This window comes from Anthonomus grandis, chromosome 2, assembly GCF_022605725.1.
Source record: "Anthonomus grandis grandis chromosome 2, icAntGran1.3, whole genome shotgun sequence".
NCBI classification, from domain to species: Eukaryota; Metazoa; Arthropoda; class Insecta; order Coleoptera; family Curculionidae; genus Anthonomus; species Anthonomus grandis.
In genome coordinates this window covers 35,260,015-35,275,837 of record NC_065547.1, presented here as the reverse complement: position 1 = coordinate 35,275,837, position 15,823 = coordinate 35,260,015, and the positions used below count along the sequence as shown (strand labels likewise).

Below are 15,823 nucleotides of genomic sequence, written 5' to 3'. Positions count from 1 at the left end.
CTCCGTCCTTTTTGTGAATTAAGCACACCGTTTCCAGTATAAATAAAGAAGGCAAGTTGTGAGTAATAAAAAGTTCTCATTACATGAATCTCATACCTACTTTGCAAATATATCTGATAGCCCTCTTTTGCAAGATAAAAACACTCATAAATAATTAATTGGTACACGCACCCCAAAAACACAAACCATACCTCAGATGTGACTCAATCAGTGCAAAATAGGCATTCCTGGCCATACCAAACTCTACTTCTCTTGTTATGATTTTAAGGGCATAACAATTAGACGCCAACTTAATGCTGCACAATAATCTGATATGACTTTCAAACTTCAATTTGTTGTCAAGACTTATTCCCAAGAACTTATTCTCATTTAAATTATTTAAATCAATGTTTCCAAGGCAAACTCTGCTCAAACTGCATTTAAAGTTCATGACACTTGTTTTATGAATGATCACACCATTTTTTAATTTTGGCTAAATCCCTATTTACTGTATTATTTAGGTTTTCAACACTAACATCATGCCACAGTACCGTTGCATCATCTGCAAATTGAATAAGTATACCTTGTATATCAAGGTGTGCCATATCATTTATATATATCAGAAACAAAATGGGACCCAACACTGATCCATGTGGGACACCATGTGAAACAGGCTGCTGTTTCGAAGAGGAAACACTTTGATATATATCCTTCAAATACAATGCGAACCATTGCAAAGCCGGCCCCCGAAAAACATAACACTCAAGCTTTCACAGCAGTATTCCGTGATCAACACAATCAAAGGTCTTGGTCAGATCACAGAACACTACCGCAGCCAACCCGCCACTGTTCAGTCCCAAAAGTCCCTTAAATAGCATGTAAATGAGAAAAAAAAAATTACATTAAAATAAGACTGTTTAACATAATAAATTGACGACCACAATATAACTTCAGAGAGGTCGAAACATTGACGTAATATAAAAAAATGGTTGTCCAAAAGCGATTTATTTTTGGCCTGTATCGAACGAACATTGGTTGTATTAATATAATTTAAGATCAGAAAAAGTACTAAAAAAGAATTTTGTCAGATCAATTTAACTAAAACAGAAAAACCAAAATTTAATTTTTGATTCTTCAACTTTTTCTATACTCTATTTCAGAAATGTATAGAGCAATAAAACCTCATTAGGTATGCAAAAGTGGTACCCGGTGATCCACCAATATTTTATGCCACTACCTTAGTTAGGTATTAGTTTCAATGTAAAATTCTTTCTTTTCGTCGAGTGCAGGTAGTGCCACCCGGTTTTGGGTCAATTTATGAGTTTTGCCCATTGTTATCCACTGATAAACATTGAAAACGATTCGCCAAAGGGGTGCAACTGGGATTTGTTTTTTTATGAGACTTAATATATCTTATATAATGTTACCTTATGATTTTTACCTGTCCCTCTTTTTGCATGCTACAACGAGTTAAAAGGTATCTCTTTAGAAATAAAGGCATTTAATCCATGAAAATTAAATTAAAAGTACCTATAGTAATAGCAGGTATAATACTTATAATAAATATTTATTATACTTATAATAATTAATTATACTTATAATAAATATTATAAGTACCTACGCCTATGAACGACCACGAAATTTAGCCAAACAGGACGGAAATTCCCAGTTTATTACTCTATACATTTCTGAAACAGAGTATAACTAATATTAATTATCCAAATATAATAAAATATTACAAATGGTGAAAGAAAATATACCTTGTGCTTTCGTTTCTATGGACGCGGTGTTCTGCAGCTTAGCCTGTTGGGAATTTTGAATTAAGTTTTTTTCTAGTTCCTCAACAGTGCATATTTTTCCAGGTGTGCTTGGAAACCCCGTAGATGGCAAGCTATTGTTCCTCTGTTGGTTCAGATAGGAAAAAGCTGCATTGTTAGTTTGATTTTCAATCTGTGAAGAAATAGGAAGTTAATAGATATTATTATTGATCTAAAATATAAGAAACCTACAAATGATTTTGACGCTTTTTGTAGTGACGACAATACAGCAGAAGGGTTTGGATGATAAGATAATTCTCCATTTTTTTGAATAGGAGTATACGCCCACACAGATGAATCCTTAGGAAATGTAAGCAGGTCTTTGGAAACATCATCATCCGAAGAATCGTCTAAGCCAAGCTGCGAAATTGAATTTTCTGGAAAAATATGTTGAATTAGATATATGTATGTATAGCACAACTGCACATATAAAATTATATATTATTGCAAGGATAAAATATAATATTCAATGTGAACCTGTAACAACTACTACAGTGTTCCGATAAATGCATTTATAACTCTTACTATATAGCTAAATACTATACGTGACATACCTAGTATGGACGTAAATAATATAAAAGCTGTTTTAATTTATTTATTGTTTATTGTTCAACAGTACAAAACCATTTACGGAACAAAGCTAGCACACCAAGTAACAGATATAAAATATGAGAAAAAAAAAACTGAAAAATACAATATGTGCTTAAGCTGTAAGACCTACACATCTAACTTAAATAAGAAAGGAGAAAATTTCCCTAGTGAAAATACCTACTTGTCTAAGAGAACAGTTATGTATATCGCACAAAGCAGAAATGCTGTTAAAACTTGTGGTCATAACAAAAATTGGTGACTTCTTACCAATGTTAGTTCTCGAATGAGGACAATAAAATGTGAGTTACATCTTGGTACTCAAAAGTTTAACATTGATAAAAGATGGGGCGAATCAATAAGATTGTGAGTAAGCTTATATACAAAGTTATTAGAAACAAGCATCCTTCTAAAATTAAGAGAATCAATATTAAACTGACACAGTAAAACAGCATTATCAAATCCTCTTTGAGGATAGACACCACTTTCCTTCAAATGCAAAAATTTGAGGAATTTTCTTTGAACATTCTCTAGAGCCATAACATGAATCTGATTAATAAAATGAAATGGTTTTAATAAAGTAAAAAGAAATACATCCATATAAAAATAAATAAAATATTAATTTTAGTTAAGTACCTGTACCTGAAATTGAACTAATAACCAATAGTACCTTAGACGTAATTGGATAGCAGGACGTACATACACTATATTTTCAAAATCGCCTTATAACCTTGCTCTATTAATCTAAAATATTATGATTTAGCGTTTCGACATTGCGGCTTAATAATGAAAATAACTGCAACTTTGATTTGGCTTCGAAAAGTGGTGTCTGAAATATTAGGTTATTTCCAGCCTTAGTTGCTTCGCAAAAAGCATTTACCTTTTAAGACAAAAAAAGAAAAACTTTGTTTTTTGCAAACGGCTGTAGACAGATATATACTCGCCGGCACAAAATTCCACCACCCTGAAATATTGGCCAAGTTTGATGTTTTATAATTTTTTTTTATTAAATTCTCACGGTTTTGCCATCAGTTTTTAGATACATTTGTTGTGATTTTTTTAAATCATTTTGTAAAGTAGCATTTTTCGATTAGGCTATATTATACAGGAGTAAAACAAACTATTGTTTTTTCTCGTAATTTCAAACGACCCTGTAGGAAAATTAAGGTGGATCATTCTGTTTACATACTGTTCCTTGTAATCTTTGATGTATTCCAAACATTTCGATTTTTGATTCATTCCATTATCTCATTTCTGCTGCAAGCTGCAAATTTTTTATTAAAACGCTGATTTGAAGCTTATTTTTAGATAATTAATGTCAAGTTTTCCGTTAAAAATTATCGACGTTGGCTAAGGACGCAATTAATGTGACAAAGTTTGACAGTGTCACTATTATAATTTGTTGTGTCTCAATATGGTATTAACTCCAGCAGACGTGGGTAGAATTGTTGCGTTAATAGAGGATGGCCGTAGCAAAAGTTATGTCGCCCGTACTCAGATTTCCGCGGTCTACAGTTCGAGATGCCTGGAATAGGTATTTACAGACGGGAATTTTTACTAGACGACAAGGCTCTGGCAGAAGGAGAATGACCACTGCAGCTGATGATCACTTTGTCACCATTAGTTCTTTAAGAGATCGAAGATCTACTGCTGTGTGTCTAAAAAATGACTTGCGAATACTTCATGGAGTAAGTGTAAGTGAAAGAACGATACGTAGATTAGCAGAAGCTGGACTTTATTCACGAAGGCCAGCAAGATGTCCACAATTACTTCCTCGGCATCGACAACATCGACTAAGGTTTGCAAGTTCGCATTTTGGGTGGACTCTAGAACAGTGGGCAAACGTACTATTCACAGATGAATCCAGGGTTTGTTTAAGGACGCCGGATGATCGTGAGCGGGTATACAGACGTAGAAATGAAAGATATGCTGACTGCACCATTTCAGAACAAATCTCATATTGTGGCGGTTCAGTCATGATTTGGGCGGGTATTTCTACCGAAGCACGCACCAATCTTGTATTTATTGAAAATGGAGCTCTAACCGCCCACCGTTACATCGAGGAAATCCTTCAAGAAGTTGTTGTCCCATTTGCTCCATTCATTGGGAACCAATTTACATTAATGCATGATAATGCTAGACCTCACGTTGCACATGTAGTGAGCGAATATCTGGATGAAGTTGGACTCCCAAGATTGGAATGGCCCACATGTAGCCCGGATCTCAACCCAATAGAACATCTTTGGGATCAACTTAAAAGGGCCGTTCGTCGTCGTCCTGTACAACCACAAACCTTGCAAGACTTACGACTAGCGCTGATCGAAGAATATGAGGCTATTCCACGGCCTCCTCTACTTATCTAGGTATCTAGGTTAAGGTAGAGTCGGCCGTGGCTATTTCTCAAGAACGAATAAGGAACCTTATTCATTCGATGCCGCGAAGACTGCAAGCGGTTATTGCTGCGAGAGGAGGAAATACACGCTATTAAAATTGTTTTTTTTTTAATTAACTTTATGATATACCTAGTGTTTGTTTCTCAATGATTTGAAATGTTTGTTTCTGAATTTCTCAAATCAGCGTTTTAATAAAAAAATTGCAGCTCGCAGCAGAAATGAGATAATGGAATGAATCAAAAATCGAAATGTTTAGAATACATAAAAGATTACAAGGAACAGTATGTAAACAGAATTATCCACCTTAATTTTCCTACAGGGTCTTTTGAAATTACGAGAAAAAACAACAGTTTGTTTTACTCCTGTATAATATAGCCTAATCGAAAAATGCTACTTTACAAAATGATTTTAAAAAAACACAACAAATGTATCTAAAAACTGATGGCAAAATCGTGAGAATCTGATAAAAAATAAAAAATTTATAAAACATCAAACTTGGACAATATTTCAGGGTGGCGGAATTTTGTGCCGGCGAGTGTATTTCAAAATCAGAGTGTCTAGTCAACTCTTGACTGAAAAATATTTTAATATATAAGGCATTTTGTTTAAAAAATCAATCAAAAGTTGGTGCTACTTTTTGATATATGGGGTAACGAGATAACCAAGTTATGTCTAGATTTATAATATCTCTCTTAACATACCATGGGCATGTTAAGACACTAATAACCATGTATGTATAATTGTATAATAAATAGTTGGATGAAGTTTCTTTTGTCAATAAAAATGGACCAAAAAAATCTACAAAGAGAATGATCTTTTATTACACACATCTAATTTAAATCTCAATTTAACTAAATTCTTTTTTGAAACAAAAATACTTCTTGAGGTATTATTAGTTATATCTAAAGATACTTAATAAATTGCTATTTGGTTTTAAGTTACAAAATAACAGTGGTGTCTAGTTCCTTTGAATTATTCTGATATAAATGATAACAATAATGAAATATGTTGTTATTTATAGATCTGTGCAAAGTGTTTGACACATTAAAAAATTGAAAAACATAGGAATACAAAGCATTCTTTATAATCTTTTTACATGTTATATTGATACAAAAAGTGAAAATGTAAGAATAAATAAATACATATGTTTGCCTATAATTAACATTTTTCAGACTATTTAGCAAATGAAACTTCAGTAATTATTTACCAATAAAACTTGAAGAGACAAAAATATCGTTGAAATGTGCCGTGAGAAAAATAAAAATTTGCCTTGACTTTAAAAATCTCAGTAATCAAGATTGTTATGCTGTTCTGTTGATAAGAAAACAATATGTAGCTTTGCTTGCAAATATCTAATATTGTTCTGCAAAACAGTAGCTATCAACACATCCTATGCCAATGCAGCCATAAATAAAATGCAAAAAGCAAACAAACAAAATGTTTAGTGTTATTTCCAATTAGCAAATAATTTAAAAATGACATCATCAAAAAACTCTGATGATTTATTTTGTATTATTTATTATTATTTATTTTTTATATTTATTATTATTTATATTATTATTATTTTTTTATTATTATTATTTTTATATTATTTTTTTTTTATTATTATTTATTTTTTATATTATAATTTGTTAATCATGGACCTAAGAAATAAACCATTCACTAATAAAATCGAAAACAACATTCATGAATGGATAATAAGTCAAGATATTATTTGACATGTAGGTTGAACATATCATCAAATATATTAATACATCTTTTTGTAGTGTTCTTATGTTTAGTGTTATATATATACAGTACCGAGCAAAAGTGGAGAAACATTTTATTTAATGAATATAAAGCCAGAGTAATCGACTATTGCCAATAAACAAATACTCACATTATTTCTTTAGGTTCAAAGGAATGCAAAAACATATTTGGTATTTATAAATTCTTGCAACAAAAACAATCTATTTGCTTATCTTTATTTTATGAGGAGCAAAAGTAGAGAAACACTTTTAAAGTTCTTAGTTTATATTTGCTTATTGAAAGCAATACATAATAATATTTTGTTAATTAATAAAGAATAACCTGTAAATATGCCTTGAGGTATTACTTTGGCATTATGTATAAAACAGTTGATAATATCAAAATATCAATCAGGTGTTAGCAAGCAATCATTGCTAAGCAGTTAGGATTAAACCGCTCAGTCATTTCCAAAACCATAAAGTTACAGTGCATTAGAAACTCATTAATAAGTCCACCTAAAACTGGTAGGCCTAGAAAAACGACGCCTAGAGTTGACGAGAAGATTAAATCCTTAGCTCTTAAAAATCCATTTAACACAGCAGTGGATATAAAATCTCAACTAGAGTATGTAAATATTAGTGTCCATACAGTTCAAAGACATTTAAGGGACAGTGGCTTGCTCGCAAGAAAACCATCCAAGAAACCCTTCATTTCGAAGAAGAATTGAACTGCCCGACTTCAATTTGCACATGACCATTTAAATTGGTCAGAAGCAAGATGGAATACAGTATTATTTTCGGATGAAAGTAAGTTTAATTTATTTTCTTCTGATGGTATTTTATGGGTCAGGCGTCCTAAAAATAAAAGAGTTGATCCAAAGTATACTTTGGGCACTATTAAGCATGGAGGGGGAAATGTACAAGTGTCAGGTTGTTTCTCTGGTATGGAAATGGGCCCCATTGTCAAAATTGATGGGATTATCGATCGGTTTAAATATTTAGAAATATTATGATAATATGTTGCCATATGCCGAGGAAAACATGCCATTGCAATGGAGGTTTCAACACAACAATGATCCGAAGCATACAGCTAAAATTATAAAAATTTTTTAAGGACAAAAAAATAACTGTTGTTAACTGGCCAGCTCAGAGTCCTGACATTAATCCTATAGAGAATCTATGGGATTTAGTAAACAAAAAAATTTGTAAGGAACATCCCAAAAAATTTTAAAATGGAGACAAGTTGTTTGCAGCAGTTGAAGCTGCATGACATTCTGTACCCAAGGAGACCTTAGGGAATCTGATTGGATCTATGAAAAGGAGATGCAAGGGATATGCAACTAAATATTAATTTGTTGTTATTATATATTTTCTTTAAATATGTGTTTCTCTATTTTTATTATCTAGTTTGGTGTAGTATTATAGGACAAAAAAAATTTTAGTTAAATTTAATAAAATAAATTTAAAAATTAAAAAAAAAAAGTTTTTTTACTTTTGCTCGGTACTGTATATATGTATTTACCTATATATTTAAAGATGTAAACATAATTGAAATCAAAATTTTACTTTTAAGATAATAAGTGTACACACAGTTCTAATTAATGTTTTTTATATATTTTTTAAATAAACACCAAGTGGATGTAAAATTTTCTGATATATGAACAAAATTTGATCTTAGAACATTGAAAGCCTTTCAATGTTCTGGGCACTTGATTTTCTAAGAAATTGATTTCATATAAATAGCAACCAATCAGATATCCCTAATTATAGAATTTATTTTATTTATTTGAAATAATCACATTTACACTGTTTCACTGGAAAACCTACCAAGTTTGTCATTGTGCCTAGAGCTCTCTTTAATTTCTGCAAACTGTTTATGCTGCTCTTCCCAGTCATCCAAAGTTGATTGACCAAAAGTTTCATCATTTAGGGCATCATATTCCTCTTCATCATAACCTTCCTCATCCTCTGGCAGCAGAGGAGCACCATTCTGTAAAATGAAAATACCACATTAGTAACACTAGCCAGATAAAAAGAAAAAGTAATAATTTATGATTATATAAGATTTTGGTTTTAAGACAGTTTAAGTATCTGAAATGTGGCAAATTGCTATGGTAAAGCCAATGACATTCCAAAAAACTTTTTGTCATCAATCAACAGCAGCTCTCAGGAAAAAAGTGGAGCATTTTCCCCCTCATTAAATAACTAACAAAACTACTCTTCTAAAATATAACTCTGGAGAATTATTTAAATCATTTTTCTGATAATTATTATTGACACCATTTTATACCAATATTAACACCAATTAGAAAAAAAAGCAACAAATGAAATAGAAAGAGTTGGCAAAAAAGTACAAGATGGATGATAAAAAATGAGAGACTGATGAAAAAAATATTTAACAAATAGTTTTTATCTAAATTAGTATTTAACAAGACTCAGAAGCAACAAAAATTTATTGATTAGTTACCTACCTACAAGGTGTGTAGTAATTGAGTGCTGGTAATATAGGTTGTAAATTTTTAATAAGGGGTAATTTTAAGAAAAAAAGCTTAATATCAAAATGGTGTTTCTCTGCAACTGATTTTAATGGGTAAGATTTAAAAATTCAAGTAGTATTTATAAAGGTAATTTGTAAATTAAAAAATATACCATTTTTTTCTTTCAGACAGACTAACTTCCAAAGGGATTTTACTGGTAAAAATTTTAGGAAATCTTTTACCTCAAGTCTGCCCCTTAACGATTAAAAGAAGTATACAAAAGATCAAAAATACAAAATAAGTCATTGGTAAGAAACTGCAGTATAACAGCTTGATTTTGACTTGTGAAACACAGCATTACAACTATCAATCAACATTATAGATGATGTAGGGGCAACCTCTGATAATAAATTAAAACTCTATAGTCAATTATATTACTGATTAGTTCAGTTTGTGAATGATCACACTGTACATAATCCTAAGATTTTTTTTTAATTTGCATTAAAAACAAAAATAAGTACTACCTAAAAAAATGGATATATTAATATAAACTTTGTAATAACAAACTATTAGCGCAAAATATAATAGTAGGCAAAAGCTGCAAGCCTAAAATTGTCCCAGATTTCCAGATGATCAGGAAATCTTTGACAAAATTATTATTTGGTTATTGTTACCAAAGTTATTGAGATTAGTATTAAATATGGTTACAAAGTATATAAAAATTAACTCACCTTTAGGTCTAAGTCTCCCTTTAGGGAAGTGTCAAAATCAAAAAAAGAATTAGCCATTTGATTTCCCAATAATTGCAAACATTATATTTTTTTTTAATTTTTAATTATCAGCAAGGCAAAATGAAACAACTTTCTAGATGAGCTACTATTATTCTGACTTTGACATTACTGACATCATGTCACAGACGTGTTGTCAGTTGTCACTTGCGAACCTTAAGCGCCATCTTAATATAATACACTTTGCGTATTATGAAGAGATCTATCCACGTAATCCACGAACTTAATAAATATAATATCTGAACTGCTAATGCAGATAGCCACGATACCCAAAAATGACCACTGCCTGGTCGCCGCCATCTTCATAGTGGTTGTGTTCTTTTGATGTTGGTCACTCTGAACATTTTTAGTGTTGCCAACAAAAAATATATTAACGGTAATGAAGACGACGCTAACGTTCGACGTGTGACCTGTCACGAACTAAAGCTATATTTTAGCGAGTAACAGTGCTGGGCACGAGTAAAAAAAAATGAATTCGTATAATCTACGAGTACGAGTACGAGTACTCAAAAAAATGTATTTGTAAGTATTTTACTCGTAAGTAACTTTACACACGCAGTCTACGGATACCGGTAGTACTCGTAAAAGTACGAGTAAAGAGTACGAATACTTTTAAAAAATTGGAAAATGTAAAAAGATTTTGAAAAAATAAAGCACATAGTTTTTTTAATAAACATTATAATTTAACAAAAATAAAACGAAAATTTTTTCTCTAAAAAAACTAAATAACGTTTATTTTTTAAATAACAAAAATATCACAACTTCTTGGGAAAGTTAGGAACTTGAAAACTAAACATAAATTCTTAAAATTAAACATTCGTAGAAAATAAGCACACTTTTGTATAATGGATTGCACAAACAAGTTATTCTTAAAACTAAACTAAACTTTTTAGTTTCTTTATAAAATAAAAAAATATATCAAAACGCTTTTTGGCAATACAACTACCTAAAAAACTAAAAACCAAACATAAAATCTTAATTGAACATAAAATCCAAGCTAAACATAGTTCTTTAAAACGACAAGTTTTTCAAAATTGCCATCAGATAAAGCATGCCTCCTTGGACTATTAATTATTGTGGCAAACGAAAATAGTCTCTCAACGGGTGCGGAAGAGGTAAGTGGAGTATTAAATTTTAAAAACATTTTTTTTATTGTCGGGTAATCTTCAAGCATATTTAAATTTGTTCGCGAATCACTAATATACCTTAAATACTCTAATTCGGCTTGGTTTTTAATTAAATTTGCTTTTTCCGAAAAACTGGATTCATTCTGAGGATAACTTGTCCCCGGAACGTTCTCATCACCATCAGCATCAGGTGCTTCAGAATCATCAAAATCAAAAAATTTATGTACAGACTTACAAGCAATCCTTTTAGAATTTTCATCTATATTTTTTTTAATATCAATAAAATTATTTGCTTGGTTTACCACCATTTTTTCTATTGATGTTAAACTTGGAGACAAAGGGTATGTTTTACTAATAACATTATACCAGCGTAACTTAAATTAAGGGTGTACAACCGAAGCTGTTATAGCACTATGTACTTGTTCGTCTATTGTAAAAAAAAGTTTAAACCTACTTTGCAATCCATCGAGGCATGCTTTAACTAACGGCGATGCGAATTTAAAATTGTTTTTTGATAGCTTGTCTAGTTTATTTTTTAGTGAAGCTAAACATGGGAGCAAAAGACCATAAAACGTATTACTTTCGCCTTGCAACACATCTAAAGCAGCTGCTAATGGTTCCATCACTTGACAATATTCTTCCAAATATAAAAGTTCATTTTCAAAAAAACAATTCTTTAAATTTAACCGTTTAAACAAATCAATCATTTTGTTTTTGTCGTTTACATTTTTCTTAATGGAATCATAGTACGAATTCCAACGTGTGGCTCCAGGAAAAGAAAGTGTATGCCCCAGAATTTCTAAAATAACCTCTGAAGATTTCGGAAATGTCGCTTTCTTCCATAATGAATTGCATTTGGTCAATGCCTGCGAGTGTCTTAATTTTAAAACAGAGTTGCCATTTATAGCTTTATTGCAGTCAGTAGTGCAAATTAAATTAATAGTGTGACTTGCACAGCGTAAATGATGGGGTAGTCTATGTTGTTGATCAATAACTTCACCGTCATCCCCAATGATTTCAAATGTTATTTCCTCAGCGTCTTGATCATCAAAATTCTCTTCATCGGACCCACTCCCACTACCTTCATTAATTTCGGTAATATCAAAAAAACTATCTTGCATATCAGTATTAAGCATACCAGGTAGTGTAACTCCAAATTCTTTAAAAGACTTAACAAAATTTGACCCGTTATCGGTGACAGTTGCAACGATTTTATTTGTGTCTAATCCGTATCTCATATGTATATCTTCTAAAATACTAGCGATTCGATCGTATGAATGAGTACCTTTAAATATCTGACAGGTCAGGGTCACTGATTGACGGCTAAAGTCTTCATTTATCCAATGGCAGGTAACCCCAATAAAACTTCTTTTTTTTCCTGACCATATGTCAGCCGTTGTACAAACATATTGAATATTCAATAATTCGGATTTTAATTTTGCTTGCCTTTCTTTGAATAGTTCTGAGATACGTCGAGTCAAAGTGTTTCTGCTAACCAATTCAAGATTAAATCCATCAAATAACTGTCTAAAACTTGGATTTTCTACTATTGATAATGGACTCATGGTGTTAATTACAAATCTAATCAGTCTATTTTCGAATTCTGTTTTATTTATTGTTTTTGGCCCTTGTTGTCTTGCAAAATATTTTTGCAAAGTAGTTTGCTGCTCAGCTGCAGAACTAGTTATTGCATTTTTTAATTTATTTTCCTTTTTAGCAGTTTCTTTTTTTTCATTTTTATATTTAATATACTCTGTATAGGCATTCTGATGAGTTGTTCTTAAGTGTTTGACGAAGTTGGTTGTGGTTATTACGGAACCCTTTATTTCTTTAATTTTTGGTTGGCAACTTTTACAAATCGTCAGAATATGGTTAAAATCTATAATTTGTTTGACCTAAATAATAATTTTTATTTAAAATCATAAAGCTCAAAAATAAAAGTAGTTCTTACCTCAAAAAATTTCCCGTCCAGAATGGCATTTTTTGCAATTCTTTTTCGGATGTTTTGCAGATTCTCATCATCGTCACCATCGGAGATATTGGGAGTTTCAGTAATATTCTCAGCCTCAGCCATATTTTCACAATTATTACGCTTGCGTTTTTTTGTCGATGTACTAGGTGTTACGCGTGTTACAACACTCTCACTGTCAGAGCTATTGTGGTCGGCACTACTTCCACTTTCCATTTTTGTACTTAAACCTAATATAATACCTAAAAAGGTAAGTACCTTTTATTTAATTTTTTTTCAAAACATAAAAACAAAAACAACCAACCTTCTTCGTTACAAGTGCAGTGCTAAATAGGTATGATACGAATTTTATGATAATAGATTAACCACAACACAATATCCTATGCCACCAGGTACAAAGCCAATATTATGTACTGTATGTAAGTATACATAATATTCCAAAAAAAAAAAAACGAAAAAATTGAACCGATAAAAACAGAATCATAGAAAGCGCAATTAAAGACTGAATCCATCTCCAGAATTGCCACCGTCCCCTCTACTCAAATAAATAAGTCGGCACGGCCGCTAAAGAGTCAAAGCGCACCGCCACTATAGCGGCAAATTACTTTGAAGGCGCCGCGCGATATTCGGCGGTAAACATAAACGAAATACTCGTATAAAATACTTGTATTCTACGAGTAGAATTTTACGAATACATTTAAATTTACCTAAAAGTACGAGTACGAGTATTTTTAAATAAAAATACTTGTAAGTCAAAGTCACGAGTAGTATTTTTTATCCGTAACCCAAATACGAGTAAAAGTATTCGAGTACTTGGGCAGCACTGACGAGTAAGCGCCTATAAGCGTCTTTAAGACATCCCATTCGAGCGATCAAGCCATGACGTCACCGTATAGGGCGCTTTAAGCGTTATACGGTTATTTTTTTGTTAGCGGTCTCGGGAGACCGCTCAATAAACTCGATATGTCATAAGGAAAGATATACAAACAATAGTAAACAATAAATGGATGTCAAATTTTTAATATTTTTTTGATTTGAAAATCATTACATTTTTTAGTATTGGTTTATTTAGTTTCTCTGTGTTATATTAAAGTTGAGAGTAGAGTGAGAGTTGAGTCTGTATTTGCGTTGAGAAGCTTATTGAGAATGAGAAATTTCAAATTTGGGATAATTATTACGATTATTGTTTTTCCGTTAGTAAAAGTAGTACTAAAAGTTAATTAATTAAAGTAAGTAGGTAAATGATATATTTTGGGTAATTTCGGTTTAAAAATCACTGACTAATTTTCCTAGGTATTTATTGCAATTGTTTATGCATTTTGAAAAATAGTCGGAATGAGGCAAACTAATTTGGATCTCGTTAGGATTTAGATCCGACCTTAAAAATGTATGGATATGAGGTTGAATTTAGACTCAAAATGTTTTGAAAACTGAGACAAATGAGTGTTTCTATGGTTTAATTTCGTTTTCAAACTAATTCAATACCAACGAAAACGTAGCAACTGTTTAGACTCTGGGTATATACCGTTATCAACTGTCAGTACTGAATTTACTGGACGTCGTTCCGATATTTATTTCAGTTTACTGATTCAGTACTGAATGACGTCATAAATGCGTCAGTGACGTCATTAATCTTTACTGGATTGACTGGGGATAAAAGCTACTGTAGGTACAGTAAAATAGTGGGGGAATGTCAAAACTGTCAGAAGTATTGTTGATGTTGATTTCTAGAATCTTCTTGTTTACGTTGTGGGAATTATTTTCCAAGTTCAAAACATAAATTGTTCAAAATAAAAGCTATGGCTATGAACCCCAATAATGTAGCAGCCATGATAGTGGCAAACACCGTTTCCGTTTTATTATTAACTGATGATGAGGAAGATGAACTGGACCAAGAAGACTTTTATATTGCCCACAGGTTTTACAGGCTTAAGGACAGGCCCGTATTCGCGTTCCAAATTATTTGGAAAACGTGATAAACCTATATTCCGAAGAGGAATTTAGGATGCATTTCAGGTACCTAGGTACAAATTCAAAAGATAATATAGTATATTACATTACTAGTGAAGAAAGTGATGTTTTTCACTCAAGTCCTAAGTCCTAGGACCACAAATTTGCGCTCTTTAGCACTTTAAATTTTTGAGAAAACTCGTAATTGTGCACATACTGCACTGCAGAAAGAAAAAGGCACAAAAGTACATGTGTATTTTACTTTCTCACAGGAAATCTGTTTGTTCGAAAGTTTTATAGGTTAGGTTTTATAGGTTATGTTATGGTTGTGAAAACAGTGCTGAAAACTGTTCCTTTTTTGGAGCAAAACAGCACGCTGTATAAAATCGGAACGACAAATTACAGTAAAATCAGCACAGTACAATCCTGTACCGACAGTTGAAAACGGTACATACCCTCTGACATCTGTTAGACATGACGTCATTCGAGCGAAAAAATATTATGACGTAACGCTTAAGACATGCATCGTAAGACAACCGAGTAAGGCGCTTACTCGCTAAAATATGGCTTAAATTAATTTTTTCATTGACACTGTTTTTAAACCGTCATTGGGATTCTAAAATCGACTTGACACGATCACTCGATATGACCGATTCTAAGTAACATTCTCAATTGTGAGTATAGCGAGTTGCCTAGTTTTTGGCGATTTGTAAACGACACGCTTGGGTATATCGTATGCAACAGGCGATATAGCTTTCTTCTTATTTAATACGTGGATAATGTATCACCATCCTTATTTAAACGTATTTGGTTCACTGTTTCTATAAACCGAATTATTGTGAATTGTCTATATCATAGAGAAATGAATATTAAATACTTTTAATTACTCTAAAAATTCATTTTTAATGCAAAAATGTTTCGCTTTAGTGATAAACTGACAACACTAAATCTTCTGTCAAAGTAATTGCTTGATTTTTGTGCAATTGTTATTTCCATGGTCAACTAAGC

The 15,823-nt window shown here is 31.7% G+C and overlaps 1 protein-coding gene across 1 annotated transcript in view; it reads right to left on the bottom strand.

Annotated features, from left to right (window-relative positions):
- Positions 1 to 9,868, bottom strand: part of LOC126750159 (protein PAT1 homolog 1) — a 60,372-nt gene extending 50,504 nt beyond the window's left edge. The window contains exons 1-4 of the mRNA XM_050459678.1: positions 9,713 to 9,868; positions 8,332 to 8,494; positions 1,989 to 2,173; positions 1,740 to 1,929 (exon numbers count right to left, since the gene is read on the bottom strand). Of these exons, the coding sequence (XP_050315635.1) occupies positions 1,740 to 1,929; positions 1,989 to 2,173; positions 8,332 to 8,494; positions 9,713 to 9,769 (595 nt within the window). The 5' untranslated portion in view covers positions 9,770 to 9,868. The remainder of the gene's footprint in view (positions 1 to 1,739; positions 1,930 to 1,988; positions 2,174 to 8,331; positions 8,495 to 9,712) is intronic.
- Positions 9,869 to 15,823: the final 5,955 nt, after the last annotated feature.